At 39.0% G+C, this 24,522-nt stretch overlaps 1 protein-coding gene across 1 annotated transcript in view; it reads left to right on the top strand.

The window, feature by feature from the left end:
• Positions 1–24,522, top strand: part of sptbn5 (spectrin, beta, non-erythrocytic 5) — a 30,985-nt gene that overhangs the window by 265 nt on the left and 6,198 nt on the right. Inside the window, exons 2-57 of the mRNA XM_082142854.1 lie at positions 679–820; positions 2,540–2,707; positions 2,849–2,965; positions 3,053–3,210; positions 3,299–3,527; positions 5,833–6,467; positions 6,883–7,021; positions 7,114–7,337; positions 7,569–7,722; positions 8,063–8,263; positions 8,386–8,592; positions 8,811–8,949; positions 9,055–9,188; positions 9,310–9,513; positions 9,601–9,753; positions 9,923–10,053; positions 10,142–10,393; positions 10,589–10,876; positions 10,947–11,190; positions 11,305–11,444; positions 11,549–11,648; positions 11,772–11,942; positions 12,043–12,207; positions 12,413–12,639; positions 12,840–13,026; positions 13,236–13,436; positions 13,521–13,634; positions 13,717–13,874; positions 13,973–14,105; positions 14,687–14,832; positions 15,015–15,129; positions 15,224–15,334; positions 16,211–16,390; positions 16,505–16,708; positions 16,846–16,995; positions 17,163–17,267; positions 17,360–17,551; positions 17,636–17,791; positions 17,917–18,108; positions 18,217–18,312; positions 18,471–18,589; positions 18,705–18,819; positions 19,162–19,275; positions 19,558–19,679; positions 19,807–19,969; positions 20,192–20,380; positions 20,484–20,561; positions 20,706–20,878; positions 21,690–21,780; positions 21,879–22,025; positions 22,139–22,276; positions 22,456–22,712; positions 23,073–23,259; positions 23,383–23,595; positions 23,675–23,871; positions 24,066–24,335. Of these exons, the coding sequence (XP_081998980.1) occupies positions 698–820; positions 2,540–2,707; positions 2,849–2,965; positions 3,053–3,210; positions 3,299–3,527; positions 5,833–6,467; positions 6,883–7,021; positions 7,114–7,337; positions 7,569–7,722; positions 8,063–8,263; positions 8,386–8,592; positions 8,811–8,949; positions 9,055–9,188; positions 9,310–9,513; positions 9,601–9,753; positions 9,923–10,053; positions 10,142–10,393; positions 10,589–10,876; positions 10,947–11,190; positions 11,305–11,444; positions 11,549–11,648; positions 11,772–11,942; positions 12,043–12,207; positions 12,413–12,639; positions 12,840–13,026; positions 13,236–13,436; positions 13,521–13,634; positions 13,717–13,874; positions 13,973–14,105; positions 14,687–14,832; positions 15,015–15,129; positions 15,224–15,334; positions 16,211–16,390; positions 16,505–16,708; positions 16,846–16,995; positions 17,163–17,267; positions 17,360–17,551; positions 17,636–17,791; positions 17,917–18,108; positions 18,217–18,312; positions 18,471–18,589; positions 18,705–18,819; positions 19,162–19,275; positions 19,558–19,679; positions 19,807–19,969; positions 20,192–20,380; positions 20,484–20,561; positions 20,706–20,878; positions 21,690–21,780; positions 21,879–22,025; positions 22,139–22,276; positions 22,456–22,712; positions 23,073–23,259; positions 23,383–23,595; positions 23,675–23,871; positions 24,066–24,335 (9,716 nt within the window). The 5' untranslated portion in view covers positions 679–697. The remainder of the gene's footprint in view (positions 1–678; positions 821–2,539; positions 2,708–2,848; positions 2,966–3,052; positions 3,211–3,298; positions 3,528–5,832; positions 6,468–6,882; positions 7,022–7,113; positions 7,338–7,568; positions 7,723–8,062; positions 8,264–8,385; positions 8,593–8,810; positions 8,950–9,054; positions 9,189–9,309; positions 9,514–9,600; positions 9,754–9,922; positions 10,054–10,141; positions 10,394–10,588; positions 10,877–10,946; positions 11,191–11,304; positions 11,445–11,548; positions 11,649–11,771; positions 11,943–12,042; positions 12,208–12,412; positions 12,640–12,839; positions 13,027–13,235; positions 13,437–13,520; positions 13,635–13,716; positions 13,875–13,972; positions 14,106–14,686; positions 14,833–15,014; positions 15,130–15,223; positions 15,335–16,210; positions 16,391–16,504; positions 16,709–16,845; positions 16,996–17,162; positions 17,268–17,359; positions 17,552–17,635; positions 17,792–17,916; positions 18,109–18,216; positions 18,313–18,470; positions 18,590–18,704; positions 18,820–19,161; positions 19,276–19,557; positions 19,680–19,806; positions 19,970–20,191; positions 20,381–20,483; positions 20,562–20,705; positions 20,879–21,689; positions 21,781–21,878; positions 22,026–22,138; positions 22,277–22,455; positions 22,713–23,072; positions 23,260–23,382; positions 23,596–23,674; positions 23,872–24,065; positions 24,336–24,522) is intronic.

Genomic DNA, 24,522 nt, shown 5'->3' on the forward strand with positions numbered 1-24,522 from the left:
CAACATGGCTATCATGAATCTAACTTTTTTTTTTTTTTGAATTGTTTGCAAAAAATATGTATTACAGTATAATTGCAGATATATATTTTAAACTATATTAAACAAATGTCAAAATTTAATTGTAAATGTGGATATAAAATAATATAGTTTTCTATATAGGTATAATAGCACTGATAACAGTGTTAAGATACTACTAAGATGATGCTATACAGTATAACATCTGAAAAAAAATCAAGAAATAAAATGTTGGCCAGTTTACCATAATATGTAACCCTTGAAGGCCATATATATTCAAAGTATTTATTTGATGACCGATACAGTGATATGACCTGATTTGGAAATGCTAGGTATTTTTATGATGCTTTAAAATGTGTCTGTAAAGTCCATACATAATTACACTGTCAGCAAGAGATACACGATTGCCCTGATACATTCACTTATATATACATGAGTGCTGAATATGACCCAAGATATATATAATATATCTTCCCAAAAGATCAAAAAAAAAAAAAAAATGCAAAGGCCTCACCAGTCATGTGTATGGCTTAATGTTTAAGCCCATCTTGGGCAGCTATTTATTGTAAATGAACAAGCTCTGGTGCAGGACATGAGGTGAAGCAGAAATGTGAGATTTTTGTGTCTTTAAAACATTTACATGCATTTTTCAATTGTTATCAGGGACTGACACAGTCAAGAGATGTCAAAACAAGGAGATGGAGAGGAGTCTGATGGCCGATTCCGAGAGCTTCAGGAGCAGCGGATGACGGTGCAGAAGAAGACCTACACAAAATGGATGAACAGTGTCTTTTCAAAGAATGGGGTATGAACAGGTCCTCCCAACACCTTCCTGAACCTCAATGCTAGCTCAGGCAACAAGATCTACAGCCAGTGACACAACAAAGCACCAACACTCAGACTGAAGCTTACATTTTCAATGATTTACACTTTTCTAATAGTAATTATCTAGCTACAGTATGGCTAGTTAGCTATCTATAAATGTATAATTAATCAACCCTAGTTTAATCAGATATCTGTTGATGATTCAGCAATATTTTTACATAAACATTCGTGATTCACGACTAGATATTGCGATAATTCTGGTGATATCTAGTGTAATATAATGTTAGTAATCCTGACTCCAGTCCTGTGACTTACTGTAGTTTATGATGTAATGTGCTCACTCTTGAACCCTTGAACCCAGTCAAGGTCATAATTATTTTAATCATTGTTCACTGCATTACCATCTATATACTTCATGTTCTTGTCTCATGGTAAGTGGATAGTATTTAAACAAGTCAGACCACTGGTTTTTCATAAATACACAGATCTCAGATTGAGTTTAATAACAATAATGAAAGCAAGTGGCAGGTACGCATAAATGAAAACTCAGTTAATTGTTATACATTGTTACACAAACCTTTTGTGACAGATCAGCACAGGGGAGGGAAAAGCACAGATAATTCAGCTTGTAATGCAGTCTTACATCAACATCACCAATATTAGATTGAGGAAGGAAATAATTCCGCCTTGACTGTCATTACATATGTTTTTTTTAATACCAGATATTTCCACTGGATGTCTCCCTTTGAGTGTTATGTTTAACAGTGGTTACATATTACCTCCGTTCATACTTGTTGCCATTGTTGTGTGAACCAACTTATCTTGCATAATAAACAGCAGGAAGATGTAAAAAAGACAAGTGGTGCTACAACGACACACAAATATATTAATAGCTTATCCAGGCAGCTGTCTGAAAGAATGACATGTTTTAAACGTTTCCCTTTCCTTTTCCCCTTCCTCATTTACTCCTGTGTATTGTTCTGTATCAAACGACACTGTTCATAACATGTTTATTATAAAAGGTCATGCAGATCATTCAAAATAGCCAAATATTACTTACAGAGAAAATATACTCCACCCAAACACACAGCATTTATTTGACCAGTCGACAGTCAGTTATATGTAAGTTAGCAGTTAGCTGATATCATCGCTCTTGCTTTTAAAAGCAATTACGAAAGCTGCAACAACAACAAAAAAATGTACAAATTGCAAGCAGATTTAAAAAAAAATATTTATCATTGTTCTTGAGTGATGAACTACATCCCTGAGGACCTACCAGAGGAGCAGGGTGTGCTTTAAGCTCCCTCAGTTCATTCCCTGGGTAAACAGAGCCTATTGGAGGCAGTAAGCAGATCTGTTCAGAGACATCAGATTCCCACAACACATGGATTAGGGAGTGGTTGCAAGGCTCTTGCTTGAAAGCTGAGAGCAGGACGGCTTTACTGAGAGTCAAGTCATAGTGGAATACAGTGGCAATTAGCCAAGCACAATGTTAAGACAAAGCCAGCAGCTAATTTCATTTCAAAACTTGTTTGATGCATAAAAAAAAATAATAAAAAAAGCAATTATTGGGTTTAAGGATTTCACCGTCACTGCCTGCAACCTTACTTGTTTACATTTATTGTCTTTCCACTTAATGATTATTTGGGTGTGGTGGAAAATGTGTGTAATTCTCTTTTAATGTGCATGCACTTTAAAGGAAAAGGTTGACTTGACTGATGTATTTACTGAGCTAAGAACTGGTGTGCATCTCGTGCGACTTTTGGAGCTCATCTCTGGAGAGAAACTGCCCACTCCCAGTCGACGCACCCTAAGAGTTCACTGTCTGGAAAACAACAGCATTGCCATTGCCTTCCTTAAAACCAAGGTACACTGAAAGTAAAGAAGTACAATACAAATATAAATCTTTTAAAACACACTGTTTTCACAAAGTAACCTTGAAAGTAAACTGTGGATAAACACCTATAATCGTAGGTTATCCTTTTTCTCTCTTTTCATCTTCCTATAGATCCGCGTAGATTTGATTGGTCCAGAAAATGTTGTGGATGGAGACAGAACCCTGATCCTGGGGCTAATTTGGATCATCATTCTCCGCTTCCAGATTGGAGCCATCAATATTGTTGAGGTAAGGCCTTTAGAGTGGCCCCTGTAGAGACTCTTAATAGCAAAAGGTATGTTTGTCACTCTGTTTTACATTCTGTTTTGGTTTCAGGCTGGTGGTGATGCCAGTGCTGCACGACGCTCAGCCAAAGACGCTCTATTGATCTGGTGTCAGCGTAAGACCGCCGGTTACACCAATGTCAATGTGCAAGACTTCTCAAGCAGCTGGAGAGATGGACTGGCCTTCAATGCTCTAATTCACGCCCATCGGTAGTATTCGGAGTGGATAGCAGTATCAGTATTTCATGTTCCCTTTCCACAAATTCAGTCTCGTGATTTAATGATAACATTGTTCCAGGCCTGATCTTTTTGATTACAACCGACTACGCCAGGATGATCCAAAGAGGAGCCTCACCCATGCTTTCACTCTGGCAGAGGACGAGTTTGGCATAATGCAGCTCCTGGATGTTGAAGATGTCATGGTTCCCCATCCAGATGAAAAGTCTATCATGACTTATGTATCTCTGTACTACCACTACTTCTCCAAAATGAAGCAGGGCCAAACAATCCAGAAGAGGATTGCTAAGGTTAGTTAGCAAACACATGTAGTTCAAAGAAATGTAAAATGCTATGACAAGCATCACTATCACTATTGCTCATACTTTTGTAGCCTACTTAGTCACGACGTAACGGAAGTAGCGAGTAGTGCATGTTTTGATGTGCATTAGAGTGAAATGGGTTATTGAGAAGACAAAAATGTAGGACAGGGACTTGGTTCTATTCATTGGTTGTTGATTGGATGGCGATAGATCTTAATGTGAGCTTGCAGTCCATTGTAAGAAAGGGACAGGTTTGTGTGAACAAAATGATTGGAGAAGTTCACCAAATGTCATCAGAGAGCTGTCTGTCATTACACCGTTGTGTATAATAAAATCAATAACATACAATTAGAAAATGCATTTAGAAAATAGATATGGAATTTACAATTCTTCCAATTCGCCTTATCACAAACAATGTCGAATGAGAAAAGGACATTATTGATACCCCAAATATCGCTTAATAAGCAATCAAGCTTATGACATTCACCTTGTGAAAATACAGACCAAAAAATCCCATAAACTATACTGAGGCAAGGGACCCAAGACATATCTATATTTACAACTTACTTAAAATAATAGTAAAAGCAAGTTATACAACCTGCATTTAGGTCAAAATAGTTATTAGTGATACAAGATTTATCCCTAAGGCTTGGCTTTGAATAGATGCCATTATTTACAAAGATATACACTTTTCTTTGGTCCACTGGGACAAAGGAATATCACATGAGCATGTCCATCCACGCACATTTACACAAAGCTTTTTGGGAAATGTTAAGCACTGGCACCCTCTGTTTGTGAAAGTATGAACTGCAGCTTCTGGAGTGTTGAATGAGGACTCTAATCTCAGAGATTCTTTAGGATTAGTGGATTTGACTGTGGGTCAAAAGGAGGAGCCCTGGTCTTAATCAGATCAGAGTAACTCTGGGCTGTAAATTCTGCTAAACAAGAGAGTTAGTTGCCTGCACTGCATTGTCAAGAAACAGATTTTCGGAATCGGATAATGTTGACAAAAAGGAAGGAAGACGTCCTGAGATACTCTTTGACAAACAGGAGTTGATCCAGCAAAGATGAGCTCAGAGGTCAGGTGATGCCATTAACATGCCAGCAGGATACACATGGAGAAAAACAGGGGCGTGAAGTGTCCTGTCCTGTCTGTGCAGTACGACACTTTCACTCACCACTATGTCCTCGTGTGAATAGAAATACTGGTATGTGTTGACTGGGTCACAGCTGTGGGGTAGTGTTAGCTGTCACAAAAGCGTATTAAACAATGACAGACAGATCTCGTCAGATGGATGGATGGGACAAAGATAAGCCCAGCCAGGCTCTGAGATGTCAAGACTCTGTGTTCATTTTATGGTAAGACTGCCAGCTCTCAGGTGTGACACGGCTGGGATAACAGATGACAATGGCTTTCAGTGGCTCTTTCAGCACTCAGTGGCTGCGATGGCAGAACATGAGACACACAATTATTGAGCCGCAAAGCAGTGTTCCAGAAGTAAGAAAGGTGTGTATTAAGTAGATAGATATTGTGTAGCTGTTGAATATAAATATCCTCCCAAATCACCTATCCTTTAATGCAGGGGTGGTCCTGGAGGGCCTGCAGAGTTTAGTCCCAACCCTAATCAAACACACCTGAACAAGCTGATCAATGCTATGTGAATAAAAGCCTAATTTAATCTGTTCATCATATAAAATGATTGTGTCTCTCCAGAAAATGTTGGACTAAACTGCTCAGTTCATATGGATTAGTTTTATGATCTTTATGAACTTTTAAAAATGTAAAAGATCTTCATTTGTGTTCCGAAGATGAACGGAAGTTTTACGGGTTTAGAACGAAATGAGTAATTAATGAAAGAATTTTAATTTTTGGGTGAACAATCCCTTTAATATAGTGGTTATTACCTTTTTGGTTTGTAGAAACCAAACTTATCCAAACCTGTATGACTTTCTTTCTTCTATGGAACATTTAAGAAGATAATCTGAGGACATTTTCAACTGTTTTTGTCCATGCAATTAAAGTCAGTGGTGTACAAAACAACATTGGAAACCATTGACTGTCATTGTATGGACATTTTTCAAGATATCTTCTTTTGTATTTCAAAGAAGAAAGTCATACAGGTTTGAAATGACATGAGAGTCAGTATATTATTACAAAAGTTTTACTTTTAGGTATATTGTCCTAACTATATGGTTTAATGCTGAACTGTCCAGCTGAATTTCATTCATCTGCTTCGACATCAGTATTTTCTAAAATATATGTTATGTCTGTTTACCATCTCACTGCTTGCAGATTGTGGACCTTCTGAAAGAACTGGATGACATGAAGGGTCTGTATGAGAGCATGGTGTCTGACTTAATACGCTGGATCAGGACCAAGGTGGTGGAGCTCAATGACCGCTCCTTCCCCAACTCCCTGCGAGAAATGCAGCATCTGGTGGCTGCCTTCAAGACATACCGCACTATTGAGAAGCCTCCGAAATACCAGGAACGGGGGACCATCGAGGCTCACCTCTTCAACTTGAGAACCAAGCTGAGGGCAAACAACCAGTGGGACTATATTCCTCCAGAAGGCAAGACCATGGGGGATATCGAAAGGAACTGGACCTTGCTAGAGCGAGCAGAATACCAGCGAGAGCGGGATCTCCAGAGTGCGCTGATAAGGCTGGAACAGCTGGAACAGTTGGCCCAGAAGTTTGGCCGCAAGGCTACGCTGAGGGAGAGCTACCTGGAGGACACTCTGCAACTGATCCAACAACAAGACCTGGGAGGGCTGCAAAGGCTGGAGGAGGCTGAGACTGCGGCTCGCAGACTGGAGGCCCTGGGAACAGATGTTTTGGCTCGTGAACCACGTTTCCGCGCTTTAAGTGAAATGGCTGCTGTCATTGAGAGAGAGAACTACCACAGCAAGGCACAAGTGATTCGCAGGTGAGGGGGCAAAGAATTGCAGGTTGTTTATAATTACTTACTGATAGAAGGTATGACTATTTTTATGTGCAGTAGAAAAGACACAAAAATAAATGTCCAGTATTTCAGTAAAAAACAATTTCACTGAATCTGGCACTATAAAATAAGTTTTTTTTTACATTTGGGCTATTTCTTATTTGTGGACTAAAGATTTTAGCATAACATACATGGCTAAATTTCAAAAGTCATCAGAGAAACATTTGTTAATCCTTAGGAATGTGGATATCGAAACGGACTTTATATTATTCAAAGTAAAAAACGATTTAAAGGTGTGGAAGCATTTAATAGAAAATAGTCTTAGATAATATTAGCTTATTATCTTATTAATGTTTCTTATTGATGTTTTTCTTATTAATTACTGTATTGTGTGTTACAGGCAGGTGGATATCATGAACCATTGGAAAACTTTGCAGCAGCTTCTGCAGCAGCAGAAAGAATATGTTGGAGATGCTGTGAATACATTTGCTGTCCTCAGAGACATTGAGTTAATATCTCTGGACCTCAGGGAATTACAGGTGAACATAACATATGTATTCTTCTTACTACAAACAGACATTATCACTGAGCATTATGAATTCTGAAAACTGCTTTCGTTCCTGCTTTGAAGACCCAGGCAGATTCCTCAGACATAGGAAAACAGCTGCCAGAGGTGGTAGCCCTACTGCAAAAGCAGGACTTGCTAGACACTCAGATCATCTCACTTGGAGAAACCCTGAATGCCATCAGCAGCAGTGCCTTAAAGGTTAAACACAAAGGTGCCACAAAAGTCCAGAGGGAAATTAAAGATCTTAATGGCCAGTACAACTCCCTACTGGGTCTCAGCAAGAACAGGTAATCTCTTTAAACCCATCTGATTGTACTAGAAGCGATTTCTAAGACTGATTCTAAACTGAGGACAAAAAAATTACTTGTGGCAAGTACTATATACTTAGATTTACAAAAGCTAGACTGCACGTTAAATTAAATGCAGACAGGATTGTTTACTGATGTAGAAATGGTTTTTTAAAGCAACTATGGACATTTACTGTACAGTGACAACTTTGTCTGTTTTTGTCCAAAAAGGAGAAAAGCTCTTGAGGGGCAGCTGAAGGTCTTTGAGTTTTTCCATGATTGTGAAGAAGTAGAAGCATGGATATATGAGAAATGGGTCCTCTTACAGGCTGCAGCTCTGGGAAGAGACCTCAGTCAAATTCAGCAGGCCATTCAGAACCACAAGGTATGTGGCCATCACACACAATAATCAAATTCAAAATTGTAGAATCGATGAAACATATTACTCTCCACATTTTTATATCTATCTATCTATCTATCTATCTATCTATCTATCTATCTATCTATCTATCTATCTATCTATCTATCTATCTATCTATCTATCTATCTATCTATCTATCTATCTATCTATCTATCTATCTATCTATCTCTAACCACATATAGCTTATTAATACTTAATGCTGTGTTAACACCTCTATGACAGAGAACAGACTAACATTGCTTGACCTCAATATGACTGGATCAGAGCTACTAAGATTAGCAAAAAATGGCTATGTATTTTGCAGGCTTTAGAAGCAGAGATTCAATCACAGGAATCTCTGTGCTCGGGGGTTTTATCCAGAGGCCTAGAGCTGTGCAGGGGGAGACACCCCAATGAGAGAGACATCCAAAAGTGGATTCGGACTCTTCAGAAACAATGGCAGCAACTTCAAGAACAAGTCACCATCCGAAAGAACAAACTGCATGGAGCCAATGTTATCAAGCAGGTAGAAACCAATACACTTGGCTGTGTATAGGCTCCTTCTGAATGGAAAGTGAGAAATTATGATTCAGTGGATCATGGTTGGGATAAAAATGTGTTCTAAACACCATTCTTCCTTTTTCTCAGTATTTTGCAGATGTTACCGAAGCCAGATCATGGCTTGATGACCGCAAACCGCTTCTCATTGACGAGGATTATGGAAAGGATGAGGCCAGCAGTACAGCTCTGCTCCAGCGTAACCAAAGACTGGAGAAAGAAATGGAAGCATATGCCTCAGAAGTGAAAAAGCTGGGTGAGCAAGCCAAGAGTGCTGCCCAACTTGCTCCTCTTACCGTGAGTCATGACCAAAACAGCCTATTATGTACAAAAGAAACTTGATTTACAATAGATTTAAAACACTTACTCTGTCTGAATAATCCAAGGGTAATGGTGAAAAAATTGTATAACTATGCAATAAATGTTAATCATTGCTAGTATAAAACAAAAACAATGGCTGTATAATTTTATTGATACAGCTTCAATGGCACTGACACATTTTTATTTAATTTAAGACTGACACCCAGCAGAGCAGAATGGTCCACTACAGTGATTCATCAGATGGCGAAGATGAAAAGGAGAAAAAAGCTGACAAACGTGTCCCCAGCAAGGCTTTACCACAAGAACAAGCAGCGATTAGGTTCAAATACAGAGGTACACAGGATCCTTTAGAGCTAAAATCTGATAAAAGCCTCTGATCTGGTTTGTGTGTCCCATAAACCAGTTTCTCTTTCGAGCTCACCCTGATAATTTTTCCAGGTCCTAAATTAACCTGGGACAGAGGAGAAATATTGACAATTGTCAGCAGGGAAAAAGATAGTTTGCTTCTTCGAGACAGCAGAGGAAATGAACAGCTAGTATCTTCCACATACATAAGGGAGCTGCCACCTTCTGTAAGACTCTTTATAAATTTCAATTCAATTTGAATTTCAAATCTTATGAACCGTAAAAACTTCTCTTTAAATTGCATCTACTAGACAGCTTTTGCTTGTGTTTTGATGCAATCAAATGCAGGAAGCACTACCTGAGCCTACGAATGGACTACCCGAGAGTCCAAAAAGGAAAGTGAGCCGCCCCCGCCGCACTCGTTCCATGCGCCGTTGGACGGCTGAAATATCTGCCTCATCATTGCCTGATGCACATTTCCAAAAAGACACAATAGAGAGCACACAAAGTAGTCTGGAAAATGATTTCAACAGCCTTTATAATTTGGCACAGGTGAATATTTAAGCTTTTACTAAGCATCGTTCTAGAGAACTTTATTCTTTACCATTTTAGATCATTTTAAACATTTTCTCCCACCAGTCAAAAAATAAGATCCTGGATGACACTGCACAACTACATAGGTTCTATAATGCCTGTGAGGAGTTTGAGTCCTGGATGGGAGACAAGGAGAATGTCCTCAACACTTTCAGCTCCAACTCCAACAACTTAGAGGTTATACAAGCCAAATATGAGGTTAGTTTTCCCGGAAAACACACAGTGAGCAGAATAACACAACATGAATCCTTCAGAGAATCTTGTTGTTTGGAGAATTAACTCCAAGAGATGTACCTGTGTTCTTTGGATAACATGGTGGTATTTTGATTTAAAACATTCAGTTCTTCTTTCTCAATGCCATACGCAGAACTTTCTTACTGAACTAGCCAGTGGTAGAAAGCAGCTTGATGACATTACCAAGCTTGGAGAGGAGCTTTTGAAAAAACAGCACGGCAAGAAAAAAGAGATTCAGCTCAGACTTGGAAATGTAACCCGCAGGTATGTGGGCAAAATCAGCATTGTGCAGCCGTACCACCATACTATCGTGTTGTTAAAAGTTCCTTTAAATGTTTATTTGTATGACCAGGTGGGAACACATTCAGAAACTGAAGGATGAGATGGCCCATGAGCTGCTTAGTTCTGCTGATGTGAAGTCCTTCCTGCAGACCTGCCAGGATGTCAAGGCTCAGCTCCAGGACAGGCTATCGCAGCTTGACACACCTGATGTCGGGAGCTCACCATCAGCCCTGCAGGCTGAGGAACACAGACAAGCCCAGGCTGAGAGAGACATAGAAGCCCTGGAAAGGAAAATAGAGTACCTTAAAAGTGTGGCCAAGATGTGGGTTTGCTACAAAATTATTGCTGTACCACTTATTTTTGGTGATATATTTATTGACATTTCTTATTTCTAACCTTGGCACAGCTTGTAAACATCAATAACTTATAGGAGAATGTTAAATATAGTAGTGAACCTAAATCAATCCTCATTCATTTGCCTCTTGTCTTAACTGTATGTTCCATTGCTATGCTACAGGAAACAGGATTGTAGTCCCGCAGAGAGCGCCGCTATTATGGAAGAAGTACGTGCTCTAGAAGAGCTGCTGCGGCAGTTGAAGGCCCAAGCCATTCAGAGAAAACGGATGCTCGAGGAAGCCCAACGCTTACAACTCTTTCAAAAAGAGACCAGAGACCTATTGTTGTGGGCCGAGGCAATACAGGAGCACCTTCTGGAAGAGGAGACCGGATCTGATGTAGCATCCGCTCAAGCCCTGCTGAAGGATCACCTTGATCTAAAACAAGAGATTGAACTGCAGAGAGCAAGGTTAGTCGTGTGTGATCTTTCTTTTGCAATTCCTACTTAGTGCCTATGCTTGACAGTAAAATTATTGCAGATTAAAAGATATGGAGAAGCTGGGTCAATCTCTGGAGGTGGCATCTGGAGAGAAAGGAGCTAAAGATGTTCAGCAGACACTCACAAAGTTGGATCACGAATGGAGCCAGCTGGACAAACTGTGGTCTAGTCGCCACAGAAGGCTTGAGCAAGGACTAGAGTTTCAAAAGCTGAATATGGAAGCAGATCGCATAGAGTCCACCATTTCTGGTCATGAGGCCAGACTGAAAGTCAGAGACTTGGGGGTAAATGAAAGATATTACATTTAATTTCTTTTATTTTAACTTATTCATTTAACACATGTTTGTCAAAGGAAGAGTTACACATTTGTAAAGATTTAATGCATAATTTCTGCACAGGACTCAGTTGACAGCATTCACAGTTTACTGGGCCGACAAGAAGAGCTTGAGGCTTTACTTGAGGCTTTAGAGCGATCCATCAACCTCTTTCAAGACAAGAGCAAGGAGCTCACCAGTAAGCATAACTTTGCTGCCAAAGAGTAAGTATAGTTTTTGCATATTATAATTAATTGTATTAGTGAATAATTATAATAGCTTGTTTCTTAGTGCTATTATCTTGTTAAGGCATATTCTTCCTTTCCAGAATTCAACAGCGATCAAAGGTCATTCAAGATCGATATAAGAGCCTGAAAGAAAGTTGTAAATCAAGGAGGCTTGATTTACTTGCTTCAAAAAAATACCAGGTAGTCCATCAGTTTGTTTTGGAATGTGACATAATTCATAAATAATATAAGTTAAAATGTGTTAGTAGCTATCAGACAATGTAACTACAACTACAGTTCTTTAAAATACTTTCCCTTGAATAGGAATTTTTAAGAGATGCAGAGGAGATGCTGCTGTGGATGGAGGAGAAGTTTGAGATTGCTGAGGATGAATCATACAGAGATCCAACCAACATCCTTCGCAAGCTCAAAAAACACGAGGCGGCAGAAAAAGAGATGAAGGCCAATCAAGTCCGCATAGACAGACTGACTGAGGTACAGTGCCACATCAGAAGAACTGTTTACTATTCTTCAAGCAACCTATGTATTTTGCCATGATTTTGTCCATTTTGATGATTGGATTTTATTTGGTTAGACTGGAGAGGAGATGTTGGCAGAGGATCACTATAACCGCCAGAGCATCCAGAGAAAGACTCAAGAGGTACGCAAAAGGTGGACTGAACTCCAGAGGAAGATGGCAGAAAGAGGGGACAAACTACGACAGGCTGGCCAGCAGGAGCAACTCATGGAGCTGCTTCAGGTACTTGTATCAAGCTCTATTCTACTTTTGACTACTACAGGACAGCATTGAAAGAATTTATCCTTAAAATGTATAAGCAGAACAAATGTCTGTTTCTGTGTCATTCTTAAATCTTATGTAAATTGGGTCATTAAATGAAATGGGTTTTTTTGGGGTTTAAAATGTTAGTTTTTTAAAAAGTTTTTTTTTTTTTTTTTTTTTTTAGGATGCAAAATTGAAGATTGAGACAATTGAGAGAATGTTACAGAATGCAATCAGGGGCCATGACCTTCGCTCAAGCAGACAGCTCCTGAAGGAGCACAAGCAGCTGGAAGAGGAAGCTCAAGAACTTGCAGAAAAAATCAACTCCATTGTCACCCGTGCCAAACACCTGGCCACCAACCATTTTGACTCTCAGCGCATTCTCAGAGAGACTGACACTTACCTGAAACTGTCAGTACTCATTTTTCAGTACTCAGTACTCTTCATAGTGAAAACTTACTTGTAATGAAAGACTTGTTTTAATGAAACAATAGCTAATAAAATGATTATAAGTATCAATTAATTAATCACTGGGTCAATTAATATGAAACTGTAAGGAGTTGATTTCTCTGCATGTTTTAAGAAGCCTTCACCTCTGTTTTATTTGCCAGATTTAAGTCTTTACAGAAACCTTTGGATCATCGCCGAAGCCAGTTAGAGGCAGATGTGGCTCTATATAGCTTTTACCATGATGTAGACCTAGAGCTAAACTGGATATCAGAGCATCACCCTGTAGCTGATACGACAAACTATGAAAGATCTCTGGCTGGGGCAGTTAGCCTGCTTCAAAAACACAAGGTATGACTAGATATGAGTGTATTAATATTGCTAGGGATGAAATTACCTATTCAAAAATAGATTCCCAAGACGGGTATGATTTAGAGCTTTTATATTGCTATGTATAGTTGAGTTTATTAACTTAAAGAAAGGATTGTACATTTCTTTGTGAAGTTTCAGAGTGAAGCTGTATTCATTATAACTGTTAAATCTTTCGAAACCCCCTCCAGGACCTGCAGGCAGAGGTGAATGCCCACAGCCAGTACCTGCAACGAATACTGGACAGAGGGCGAGCTATGGCCCGGTCCAATCAGTGGAATGGTCAGGAGGTGCAACAGAGGTGCGAGCAATTGATTGCAGAGTGGGAGGAGTTAGAGGAGTCATGTGAGAAACGGTCCAGTGAACTTAACAAGGCAGTTACACGGGAGCAGGTAAAAGTGTTGGAGTGTTTGCCATTTTTTTGGTCCAGTAATTATTCAAGTCATCAGTGTTAACATTTGTTTTCTGATGGACAGCTTTTGCTTGACTGCAATGAGCTGGAAACGCTTCTTTCAGAAACATCAGCTTTGGTCAGCACTGATTATGGCAAGACTGAATTAGCTACTCAGAGTCTAATAAAGCAGCATGAGGTGAGTAACCTTTGGCTTTTAATAATGCAATGGCTTAAGGGTTTAACATGTTAACACATTCTAGTTTTTTTTTTTTTTTCAGGGAGTGGAGGGGCAGATTGAGGTACTTGCTGCTCAGGTAGATGAACTCAACTCCAGCGTTAAGCAGGCTGTACGTATGTGGGGTTTAGAGGAGTTGAACAAGCCCTACAACCACATTAAATCTAAGCTAAGTGAGGTTCAGCACTCAGCGACAGTCAGGTAAAATAACAATCAGTAGATGAAACAGGACAACTAACAAATGTTCACACCATCATGTTTCTTTGGTGTGTTAAAACAAACATGTCTCATTACAACAGAGAACAGAGGCTTAGAGAGACCCTAAACCTACATGAATTTAAACGTGAGTCTGCTGAATTGGAGGAATGGATCGCTCAGCAGACACAGATTGCTGCTTCTAAAGACTTTGGGAGTGATTATGAAAACGCACTGGTGAGACTAGCTATCTGTGTTAGACCACCTGTCCAAAGATTTGTCACTGTCCTGCATATTTACCTTCAAACTACTTTGCACTGTACTTTAATTGGTTGGGGTCCAATGACTTTGTCATGTTTAATTAAGATGTTAATATATGTATATATTTAACACATTTTCTGAATTTTATATTATTACTGTTTCATTATTTAAAACAAAATCACTATTTATTTATTTTTTTAATATTAATGCAATAGTGGGTATAGAAAGACAGATAATATTTTAATAACGTTTCTTTAGCTTTAGTACGGTGACAATATAAAAGCCAATTATTTAATTATTTACAATATCACACATTATTTTATCATTATTTTATTTCTTTAATCTTATTATCATTTATTATTTTCACACTTATTTTTTGCCCCTAGCAATTATCATATTTTAGGGGACCATGGCATCATTATGTAAAACCTTATTTAAATTTTTCATATTTCTTAAAATTCTTCATTTCAATATGATTCATAAATAGAATCCTGTATCTTCGGGTTATGCATGTTGTCTGATCAGGATCTGTCTAAGCACCTCTTGTTTCATGATAGCAACTGCGTGGGAGATTTGAGGTATTCTTAAAGCAGCTGGAGGTGGGACTGGAGAGGATGCACACCTGTGAAGAGTTGGCTGACAAACTCATCAAAACTAATCACCCTGAGAGCCGCTTCATCCGAGAAACACAGAATCTACTCAGGTAATGGCATGTGATAAGGAAAATTATATATAAACAAAATATTATAAACTAACAAATACAGTCATTTCAAATTCATTTTTGTTTGTGATGTGTCAGACCTGTGTATATAGTTACATATTTTTACAATCTATAGATATCATTTATAGTTCATACTTACATGAAGTCTATTGTATGAATGACAGAGAATCAGGGGAAGAGCTGCAGAACTTATCCAAAGATCGTAAAGAAAAGCTACGTAAATCTGAGGAATGTCACAAATTCTACAAAGACCTGACTGATGCGCTAGGACAGATAAAGGTATCGGTCCAGCTGTGCAATAAAGTCATGCTGTTGAATAATATGATAAACATGGTTACATGTTAATGGTTACATGTCACTTACCTTGTACCAGGAGAAGAACAAAAGCATTCCTGATGACATAGCCAAAGATCTGAAGGGGGTGCTGTCACAGCTACGGAAACACGAAGCTCTTGTACATGAGCTGGCTGTAACAGAGCAACAGGTACACAGAGAGAGAGCATTCATTACAGGTGTGCTCAGTAATTGCACTGTTGAAATGGCTATCATTCTTAGAGTAACATTATACTGACACCTAGTGGGTTGCATGGAAGCTTTTGTGCAAAGTGAAAAACTACTGAGGCACCGTTTAGTTGTTTATTGCTGCAATAACTATGTTTGTATGTATGTATGTGTATATATATATATATATATATATATATATATATATATATATATATACTGTATAGATATATTGTATATGAACTGTATCAATCTATTATAGAGTGTTTGAAAAACCTTAACGTTATACGGGTATGAATAATAAGTGATGACTCGGTTGTTTCTCTGTCTATTTGAACTCATCTTACTCGGATTTCCGCTATTAAATTATGGATTTTTATTTATTTTTCTGGTTCAAGTTGTGTCTCAAACATTTTTTTTTATAACAATGTTTTCTGTAGCCTATTCCTCTGTGGCACTGTCTTAGTGCTGGAGAAGGTGTATTGTGTTGCAACAATTTATTAATTACCTGACTCTCCTGATCTCTCCTTTGTTCAGTATACTCAGATACTACAAATGACGAATTCTTCTGCAACAAATAATACTTTTCTCCGTATTCGTGCTCCCATCCCTCTTTTCCCTTGTTTCCTCGAGTGCTTCGAGCCTAGTAGCTTTACCTGCGCTGCTGTTTGATTGGTCGCCTTCTGTTACATTCTGACGAGGAACAAGAGATCTTCTGTGAAAATCTAAAACTTAAAATAAAATGTATAAGTGGAAGGAATGAATGACATAATTCGCAAATATATAAATAAATAATTTACAAATGCTCACATAGAACTCTTTCTTAGCTTCAGTGTTTGGATTTTGTGATTTTCTACAGCTTCAGGAGCTGTTGGATGAAACTGACACCATTCTGGACATGTGCTCTCCTGAGCTGAGGGTGGGGTTGCAGGAGCTGCAGCAGGAGGTGGTGGAGAGCTGGGAAAGTCTCCGTATGCACATGGAGCAGAGGGAGGAGGAGCTGCAGTCAGCTAAGGACCGCTACATGTTCCTCAACACGGTAGCCTACATTCAGATCATAGTACATTTTTAAAGAAGATTCCAAAAAACTCCAAGGTTTGATTTGGTGGAAAATATTGGTTGAATAACCATTTTATATTGCCTTGTTCTCCAGGCACAGGACTACTCCCTCTGGTGCTCCCATGTGCTGAGTGGGATGAAGGCAGAGGAGTCCATCCGAGACGTTGCTACCTGTGATCTGCAGTTGTTCCAGCACCAGCAGCTCTGGGCTGAGATTGTGGCACATGAGGAGACGTATGCCCAGGCAATATCCATGGGCCAGGACCAACTGGAGCATGACATGCCTAATGCTAGAGAAGTGAGAAACTTAAATTGTGTCTGGTTTATACTACAACATTGCAAACTGTAATATTATTTATCAAATTGACATGAGAGATGTAAATATAAGCGCTGAATACATACCAAATATATGTTTAAACACTGTGTGGCTATCAGATCCAAGAGAAACTGAAGGCTCTGCAAGAAGAGAAAGAGAAACTTTCTGATAACTGGCAGTCCAAGCAGAAATGGCTGGAGAACACATACCTGGAGCAGGTGTTTTATAGAGACACAGAGTACATGGAAAAAATCACTAACTCTCAAGAGGTTAGTGCTCCTGTAAACTAGCAGGAATTACTTTCATTTACATTTCAACATGTAAAATCTGGTTTGGTGACCTCTTGAATAAATATCTATATAGTTTTAGATAGTACACAAATTGATTTCAGAGTCAAGTTTGTAGTTAGAAGCTTACAACATCTGTTTACTTGCAGATCCAGTTGAAGAACAGTGCTTTGGGAACGACAGTGGACGATGTAGAAACTTTGATTAAACGCCATGAAGCCTTTGAAAAACTTCTTAATTCTCAGGAAGACAAGGTGGGTTGGTCTTCTTCAGCCTGTAATATGGTATGAAGCATTTAACACAATGTGACATTTTCAGGCTAAGAAAATCTTATCATGTTGTGTAGATGGTGGCTCTTCAGGAGTCAGCGGAGCGCTTAAGGACAGAAGGTTTGAAGGGAGAAAAAAGCAGCAACATTAGGAACAAATTGAAAGCTCTCCAGGAGAGGAGGGAGCGCATCAAAGATCTGTCTGAAAAACGCAGAGAGGATCTTGAGATCTCGAAGCTTCTCTGTATTTTCAACCGTGATGTGTCAGAGGTACTTCTCATTTCTAGGTGACCTTAAACATATAGAAACAAACTATTTTAATTGGTTGGTTTGTGATATTTATTTGTATTTTAGGCAGAGGAATGGATCACAGACCGTATGAATAAGATACAAGAAGACTCCAAAATGGACATGAGCAACCTTCAGACTAAAATGAAGATACTGCAGAGGCATCAGGTGTTTGAAGCAGAGATTCTGGCCCATGGAAATATCATTGAATCCGTCCAGCAGGTGAGTCACTGTACTAAAGTCACAAGGTGGTTCAGTAGTCAGTAAGAGATAATCCTATATTTATTTATTCTTCTTTTGGTCTTCATAAATATATTTAACATAGTTTGTCATGTACTTGTCACAAGGCTGGAAATGAACTGGTGACCATGCGGCACCCACAATCGAAGGAGATACGGCAGACCGTTTCTGCACTGATCTCTCATTGGGAAGCTCTGAAGCAAGCAGTTGCAGTCCGTGGAAAAGCTCTTGAGGATAACCGTGATTTTCTTGAGTTCCTGCAGAAAGTGGAGCAAGTTGAAGTTTGGATTAGGCAAAAGGTGAATAAATGCATCCATTCCATTACAATTTGCTGAAAACATGCCTTGATTAACAGAATTGGTATACCAGTCAATGTTTGGTTTCACTGACCTTTCTTTGCTGTATAGGAGGTGATGATAAATATTGGTGATGTTGGAGAGGATTATGAACATGGTCAGCAACTGCTGAAGAAGCTCAGTGAATTCGGAGGCTCAGGTTCTGGAGTAAGTCTAGTGTTCTGCTTGAATAAGCAAATGTTAACTTAAAGAAAAACACAATAACTACTCAGTTTACTGAAATTGCATTGTAATATATAACGTCAGTGTACAGCATATTGCTTAGTGCAGTAACATTCTTTCACTAAGTAGTTTTCATCCCTTAGGATGTGACTGTTGATGATGCTCACATCAAGACAATCAACACTCTGGCAGCCCGACTAGAGAGACAGAACAGTGATGAGTTGGCGACTGTGAAAAAGCGTAGGCAGCAGCTCAATGAACGGTACATCCTCCTATATTTCAGCTGAGATCCATGTTCAATTAAGAAAATACTCTTGTCCTCTGTTATATCTTGCATATTGTTGATTGTTTTGACTTTCTTATCGCCTTCCCAACAGATGGAGTAATTTCCATGGCAACCTGAGCAGCTATAAGAGGAAGCTGGAGGAAGCGCTAGAAGTCCACGCCTTGATTCGAGAGCTGGAGGAAGTCCGGGACAGAGCTGGAGAGAAGGTGAGAGAGAGAGAGATTATAGCATTGGAAATTATATCAAATTATATGCATTGGAATCTGAACTCAACTTTGGGTTGGAACTCAATATAATACTCAGTGAAATTAAGATTATACAGTAACTGCTTAAATGTCTTTAGTTCTTTAATTTTGATAAAAATACATAAATGCAATTGAAATTATTTTATATTTAATTCTACAATAAAACAATATCTTAAATACATTTTAGGAAATATTCTTAATTTAATGTATGATTTATTTAATTACATTTTAATTGAATTGAATTGAATTGAATTGAATTGAATTGAATTGAATTGAATTGAATTTTATTTTATTCGGCCACAGATGCTACTGCTCCAGGGTCAGGGCTGTGGAGTGGATGTGGAGAGTGTGGAAAACCTCATTCGCAGGCACGAGGAGATGGAGAGGGAGGCCAGAGTCATCCAGGAGAGAGGCTCTGTGAGTAGACTGGACAGCTGTTATACAAAGAACACATTCATCCATATTAATCAGTGCACTGTGGGTAGCACGTCCTATACAATATCTATTGTGTGCTAGCTTTGTGGTTAAAGGCTTTATAGAAAATCTCTCAGCACCTTCCAATAAAGTAACTGCTGTAAGTAGAAAAGCCTTTAAATGAACCCTTCACGGTGCATTATATGCTGTAGTGTAAATCACTAAAGCTAGTCTGCTTACAAGAAGGGTTACAAAGAACACAATTGGTCTAATTTGTAAAACCAGGCCCTGGAGAAGGACACTAAAGATCGGTTGAGGAGACACTGTGATCTGTCTGACAAACTTAGAAAGAAGCAGGAAGAGGTCAACATTGCTTTAGTGAAGCTGGACAAGGAAATCAAACGAAGGTATGCTGCCATTAGTTGCTTTATTCTTAATTTATAATGATAATAATAATGTGATATTTAAATAACATGGTAAAAATGAATATAAAATATACATAAAATGAGAAAGAATATATTTTTTGTTGTGTAGGAAGGAACGGTTGCAAGAGTCTCATCAGCTGCAACTATTCAAAGCTAACCAGCGCCTTCTGTTGGACTGGACCCTGAAGCAAAGCGATGAGATGGCGAAGAACGGCCTGCCAAAGAATAAGACTGAAGCTGAGAGTTTCATACTAGAGCACCAAAACTGGAAGGTATTTAAACAAAATTGCAGATTGTTTTTGTTTTGTGTGTTCTTATATTTTTCTGTCAAGAAATACAAAGCTAAAACAAATACATTTACCTTTATTCATTTATCAGACGCTTTGATCCAAAGCGACTTAAAAATGAGGAACATCACAAGTGATTTGTCATAGTACATTGTACTACATACTGTTAGATGATAGCAGACTTGTGTTAACATTTAATGATTGCAGGCTGAGATTGATGCCCGCAGTGAGCGTATAGATTCAGTTAGGAGTTTTGGACAGAATCTTGTGAAATCTGGACACAGTGATTCAGCCGAGATTAAAGAAGCCCTAAGCAAGCTGGAGGCTGCCAAAGCAAAGCTAGCTAAATCTTGGGAGGACCGAAAGAACACTCTGGATCAAGCACTGAAGCTCCAGGTGACTTAAAGCAGCAGTTTTTTTTGCTTCATTAAGGTTCTGTTTATTCTAGAATATTTGTGAGGTATTATGTGGATCATAATGAGATATTGATTGGTTGCAGATATTCCTGGGCTATGCTGCCCAGACTGAGAGCTGGATGAGTAACAGGGAGGCTTTCTTGATCAATGAAAATCTTGGGGTAAGAGCTTCAATTCTTGGACCCCATTAAAAGGGCAGAGTAACATTTCACCTTATTAGAAAACAAAACAAAACGTCCTTGGGTGTTTTATCCTCTGTAACTTTGGAATTGGATGCTGAAAGATGTTTCACACTGTCATTGCAGGGTTCACTCTCAGAGGTGGAGGCTCTTCAGAGGAAGCACGCTCTGTTTGAGAACTCTCTAGAAGCTCAGATGGAGCAGGTGGCGGAGGTGGACAGATTTGCTCAACAGCTCATACAGGCACAGCACTATGACTCTGACAACATCAAGAAGAAGGCCAAAGCTATTCTGTTCAGGTATGCAGTAAGCAAACAAAACTCACTTCCCTTGTAAAAAATAATTACACTTCAGCACACTTTTAAAAAGAGTACTTATTACAGAAATAATATTTAAAAGCATTTACTTAAAGGGTTAGTTCACCCAAGAATGAAAATTATCCTATAATTTACTCACCATCAAGCCATCCTAGGTGTATGACTTTCTTATTTCAGCCAAACACAATCGGAGTTATATTAAAAAAATATCCTGGCTCTTCCAAGTTTTATAATGGGAGTGAATGGTACTACAAATTTTTAAACCAAAAAAGCACATCCATCCATCATATAAGTAATCCATAGGGCTCCAGGGGGTTAATAAAGGCCTTCTTAAGCAAAGCGATGCGTTTTTGTAAGAAAAATATCCATATTTTTAACTTTATAAGCTATAATCACTGGCTTCCGGTAACGGCCGTACACGAGTCTAGTTCTGGCGGAAGAGTGACCTCTGACCCGACACATGACGTATTGATGAAGCACAGAGGATAGAGCATAACAAAACACCGGTCACGAATTAGAAGTCTAAAACGAGAATTTTTAAAGAGAAATGTTGGAGGATTTCTATATAAGAGAAGAGGAGCTTGATTTTGTTGCCCAGCATTATTACAAAGTGATTTATTATTACATTTCTTTTATTAATATTTTATTGTTTGCAAGTACAAATATACTTTTAAGATTTGAAGAACACTACAAGTGCACATTCAATACATTTAAGTGCACTTTTTTTCACAAGGGTTTCAGAAACATTAAGTACTATTTACGTAAAATTCCTTTCCTTGAAAATTCCTTGAAGGAAGGACAAAGTACTGGAAATGAGCAATGCCAGACGAAAAGCTTTGGAAGAATCTCTACAGTTGCAGAAATTCATGGAAGGAAGCTATGAGGTGTGTGAAGAAAAAAACTCAGAGAGATGAAATCTGCTAGTCTGATCTATTTTACACATAAGTATCTTTTTAACGAAGTTAAATTCTCATTTGTAAAGGTTTCCTCGTGGTTGAATGAGAAGAACTCTGTGGCTGTTGATGAGAGCTGGAGAGATCCTATCAACCTGCAGGCTAAGCTACTAAAACACCAGAGCTTTGAGGCAGAGATACTGGCTAACCGCAACAGAGTGCAGAACCTCATAAAAGTATGAATCCTAAAGAATGTCTAAATATCTCTTAATCGTTCTCTATTTGTATGAAATTCAGACTTAAAAGGGCATCAGCAGCGTTTAGCCTAAAACAGGAAATTTTTCTTCAGGAGGGTGATAACATGCTAGCATCCAGTCATTCTGCTAAAAGCAAGATAAAACCACGAATAAAGGATGTCGATGACAGCTGGGACCAGCTTTTAAGCAACTGCAAAGAGAAGAAGTCACGTCTACAGCAAGCATATCAGGTACAGCATGCTAAAACTCATGCCATTCTTCTGATTCTACATGACTGATATCCTGTAGAGATGCTGCTTACACATGGTTCTCTGACAATGAATATTAGACACCAGCATATCCCCATGACTTTCAGATTTCCTGACGCTGGTCTGAGGTTTTTGTTTGCCTTTTCTCTGTTTTCCTCTAGGCGTTGCAGTTTCAGCGCTCTTTGGATGACATTGAAGAGTGGCTTGGATCAGTGGAAGTAGAAGTGGCGAATGAAGACTATGGGGGTGACCTTGCATCAGTTGGTAGGCTGCTTAAGGCCCTGCAGGGCCTGGAAGAAATGGTAGATGCACACATGGAGAAGGTCCAGGGGCTGGTGGACATAGCCAAAGACTTCAGCTCTCAAGGCAACTTCCTTGCAGACAATATACAGCAGAGGGTTTGGGAGGTGGTCAGCAGGTATGTTTTTGTTCAGGAAAAACAGCTCATCTTACTGTGGAGAAATTTGAGGTGCCGTAGATGGTTTGAACGTCGTGATCCAATGGTCTATGGACCAAATCCTGTGAGGGGCAAAAAACAATAATTGAGAAAGTAAAAGTTTGTAAAAGTGAGAAATGTTGCTCAAGATTAAGCATTAATGTGGCCACTATATTCATTAGCTTTGAAATGTCATTAAAGTTATCTAAAACATTATGACACACCACATTATTGCTGTTGCATACTACATGTAATCCTTTAGCACGTGTGGTATTGTATTGTTTTATTTCATTTGATTGACAGACCGAGTGAAAAACAATTACATTTAATCATTTTTCTCAGGTATAATGGCCTGGCTGAGCCGCTGCAGGCCCGCAGGGAAACTCTGGAGTCATGGCAGCTGCTGTTCCAGTTCTACAGGGACTTAGAGGATGAGCTGCTGTGGATTCAGGACAAGCTGCAGGCCACAGTTACAAAAGACTTGGGCACTTCCCTGCAGAGCATACAAACCATAGTCAAAAAACATCTGGTTAGTCTTGTCCAGAACTCTGTAAATATAATACTGGTGCTTCAAAACTCTGGAGGACTGTAGTCCTGGCTTCTCAGGAAGCACAAAGAGCCACTTCTGATATGCTAATACCTTCCCTTACAGGTTGTGATGCAGGAAATTGAGAACCGGACACCTCTAATAATGGCTGTACAAGAGGCAGGACAGAACCTGGTGCGAGGACGACACTTTGCATCACGTGAGATCAGTGAAAGACTTGCTGAGTTAAAGAAGAACTTTGACACTCTGAAGAAAGAGTCAATGAATAAAGATCGTCTGCTTCAACAAGCACTAAAAATCCAGACCTTTCTCTCAGAGGTGTGTTATCAGTTCATAAAGTAATGTGATTCATATACAAATCAAATCTGATGTCTAATGTCTCTCCATTATGATACAGGTTTCCCAACTGGAGCAGTGGATGGAGGAACAGAGGCCTGTATTAGAGTCTAGGGACTATGGAAAGAGTGAGGAGGCCACTGAAGCTTTCCTCAGGAAACTGGACACAGCTGACCTAGAGTTGGAAAGCCAGCGTGGAAAAGTAGAGGCACTCCTGAAAACTGGCACTGATCTAGAGAAGTCCCAACATCCCAACAGGTGCAGTCATTAGGTCATGTGAGCACTGATTAATTGAACTAATTGCTGATATTTGTAATGGCTTTGCGATTAGAGATGTCAGCAGAATGTTACTCAACGCTTTTGATTCAAGAAGACATGACAGTACAAAGGTTGTTGTTGATGTTGTAGAAGGATTTTGTAAAGTGTTTTGACTTTATAACGTGTCTTTGCAGCCATTTAGTGAGTAAGAGCCTTGAAGATATGCAGGGTGAGTTTGAGACACTACTACAGCTGTCTGCTGAACGTCGCACAGAGTTGGAGAATCAGTACAATCTATATGTATTTGAGAGAGAATCCAGAGACCTACAGAACTGGCTCCTTTCTCGCAAGACCATAGCAGAGTCTGATGATTTTGGACAAGATCTGGAAGGGGTGGAGGTAAGAATGCCTCAAAAAATGTTTGCCAAGAGAGCAAAAACACACTATACAATTTTAAGATTGATGTAGTCTTAATTGACCTTTTTCTGTTAAATATTGTTTATTTTCCTTCTACATGGCACATTGCATTATGATGTTATTTGTTCTTATAGATCATGTACTATAAATCTACCATGGTTGCTTCTAACAAGTACCATTACTTGTTAGACCTTACAACCTTTGTAACTGTAAGAACTATTTTAATCATCAAAA

Source organism: Leuciscus leuciscus, assembly GCF_965113295.1.
Source record: "Leuciscus leuciscus genome assembly, chromosome: 17".
NCBI classification, from domain to species: domain Eukaryota; kingdom Metazoa; phylum Chordata; class Actinopteri; order Cypriniformes; family Leuciscidae; genus Leuciscus; species Leuciscus leuciscus.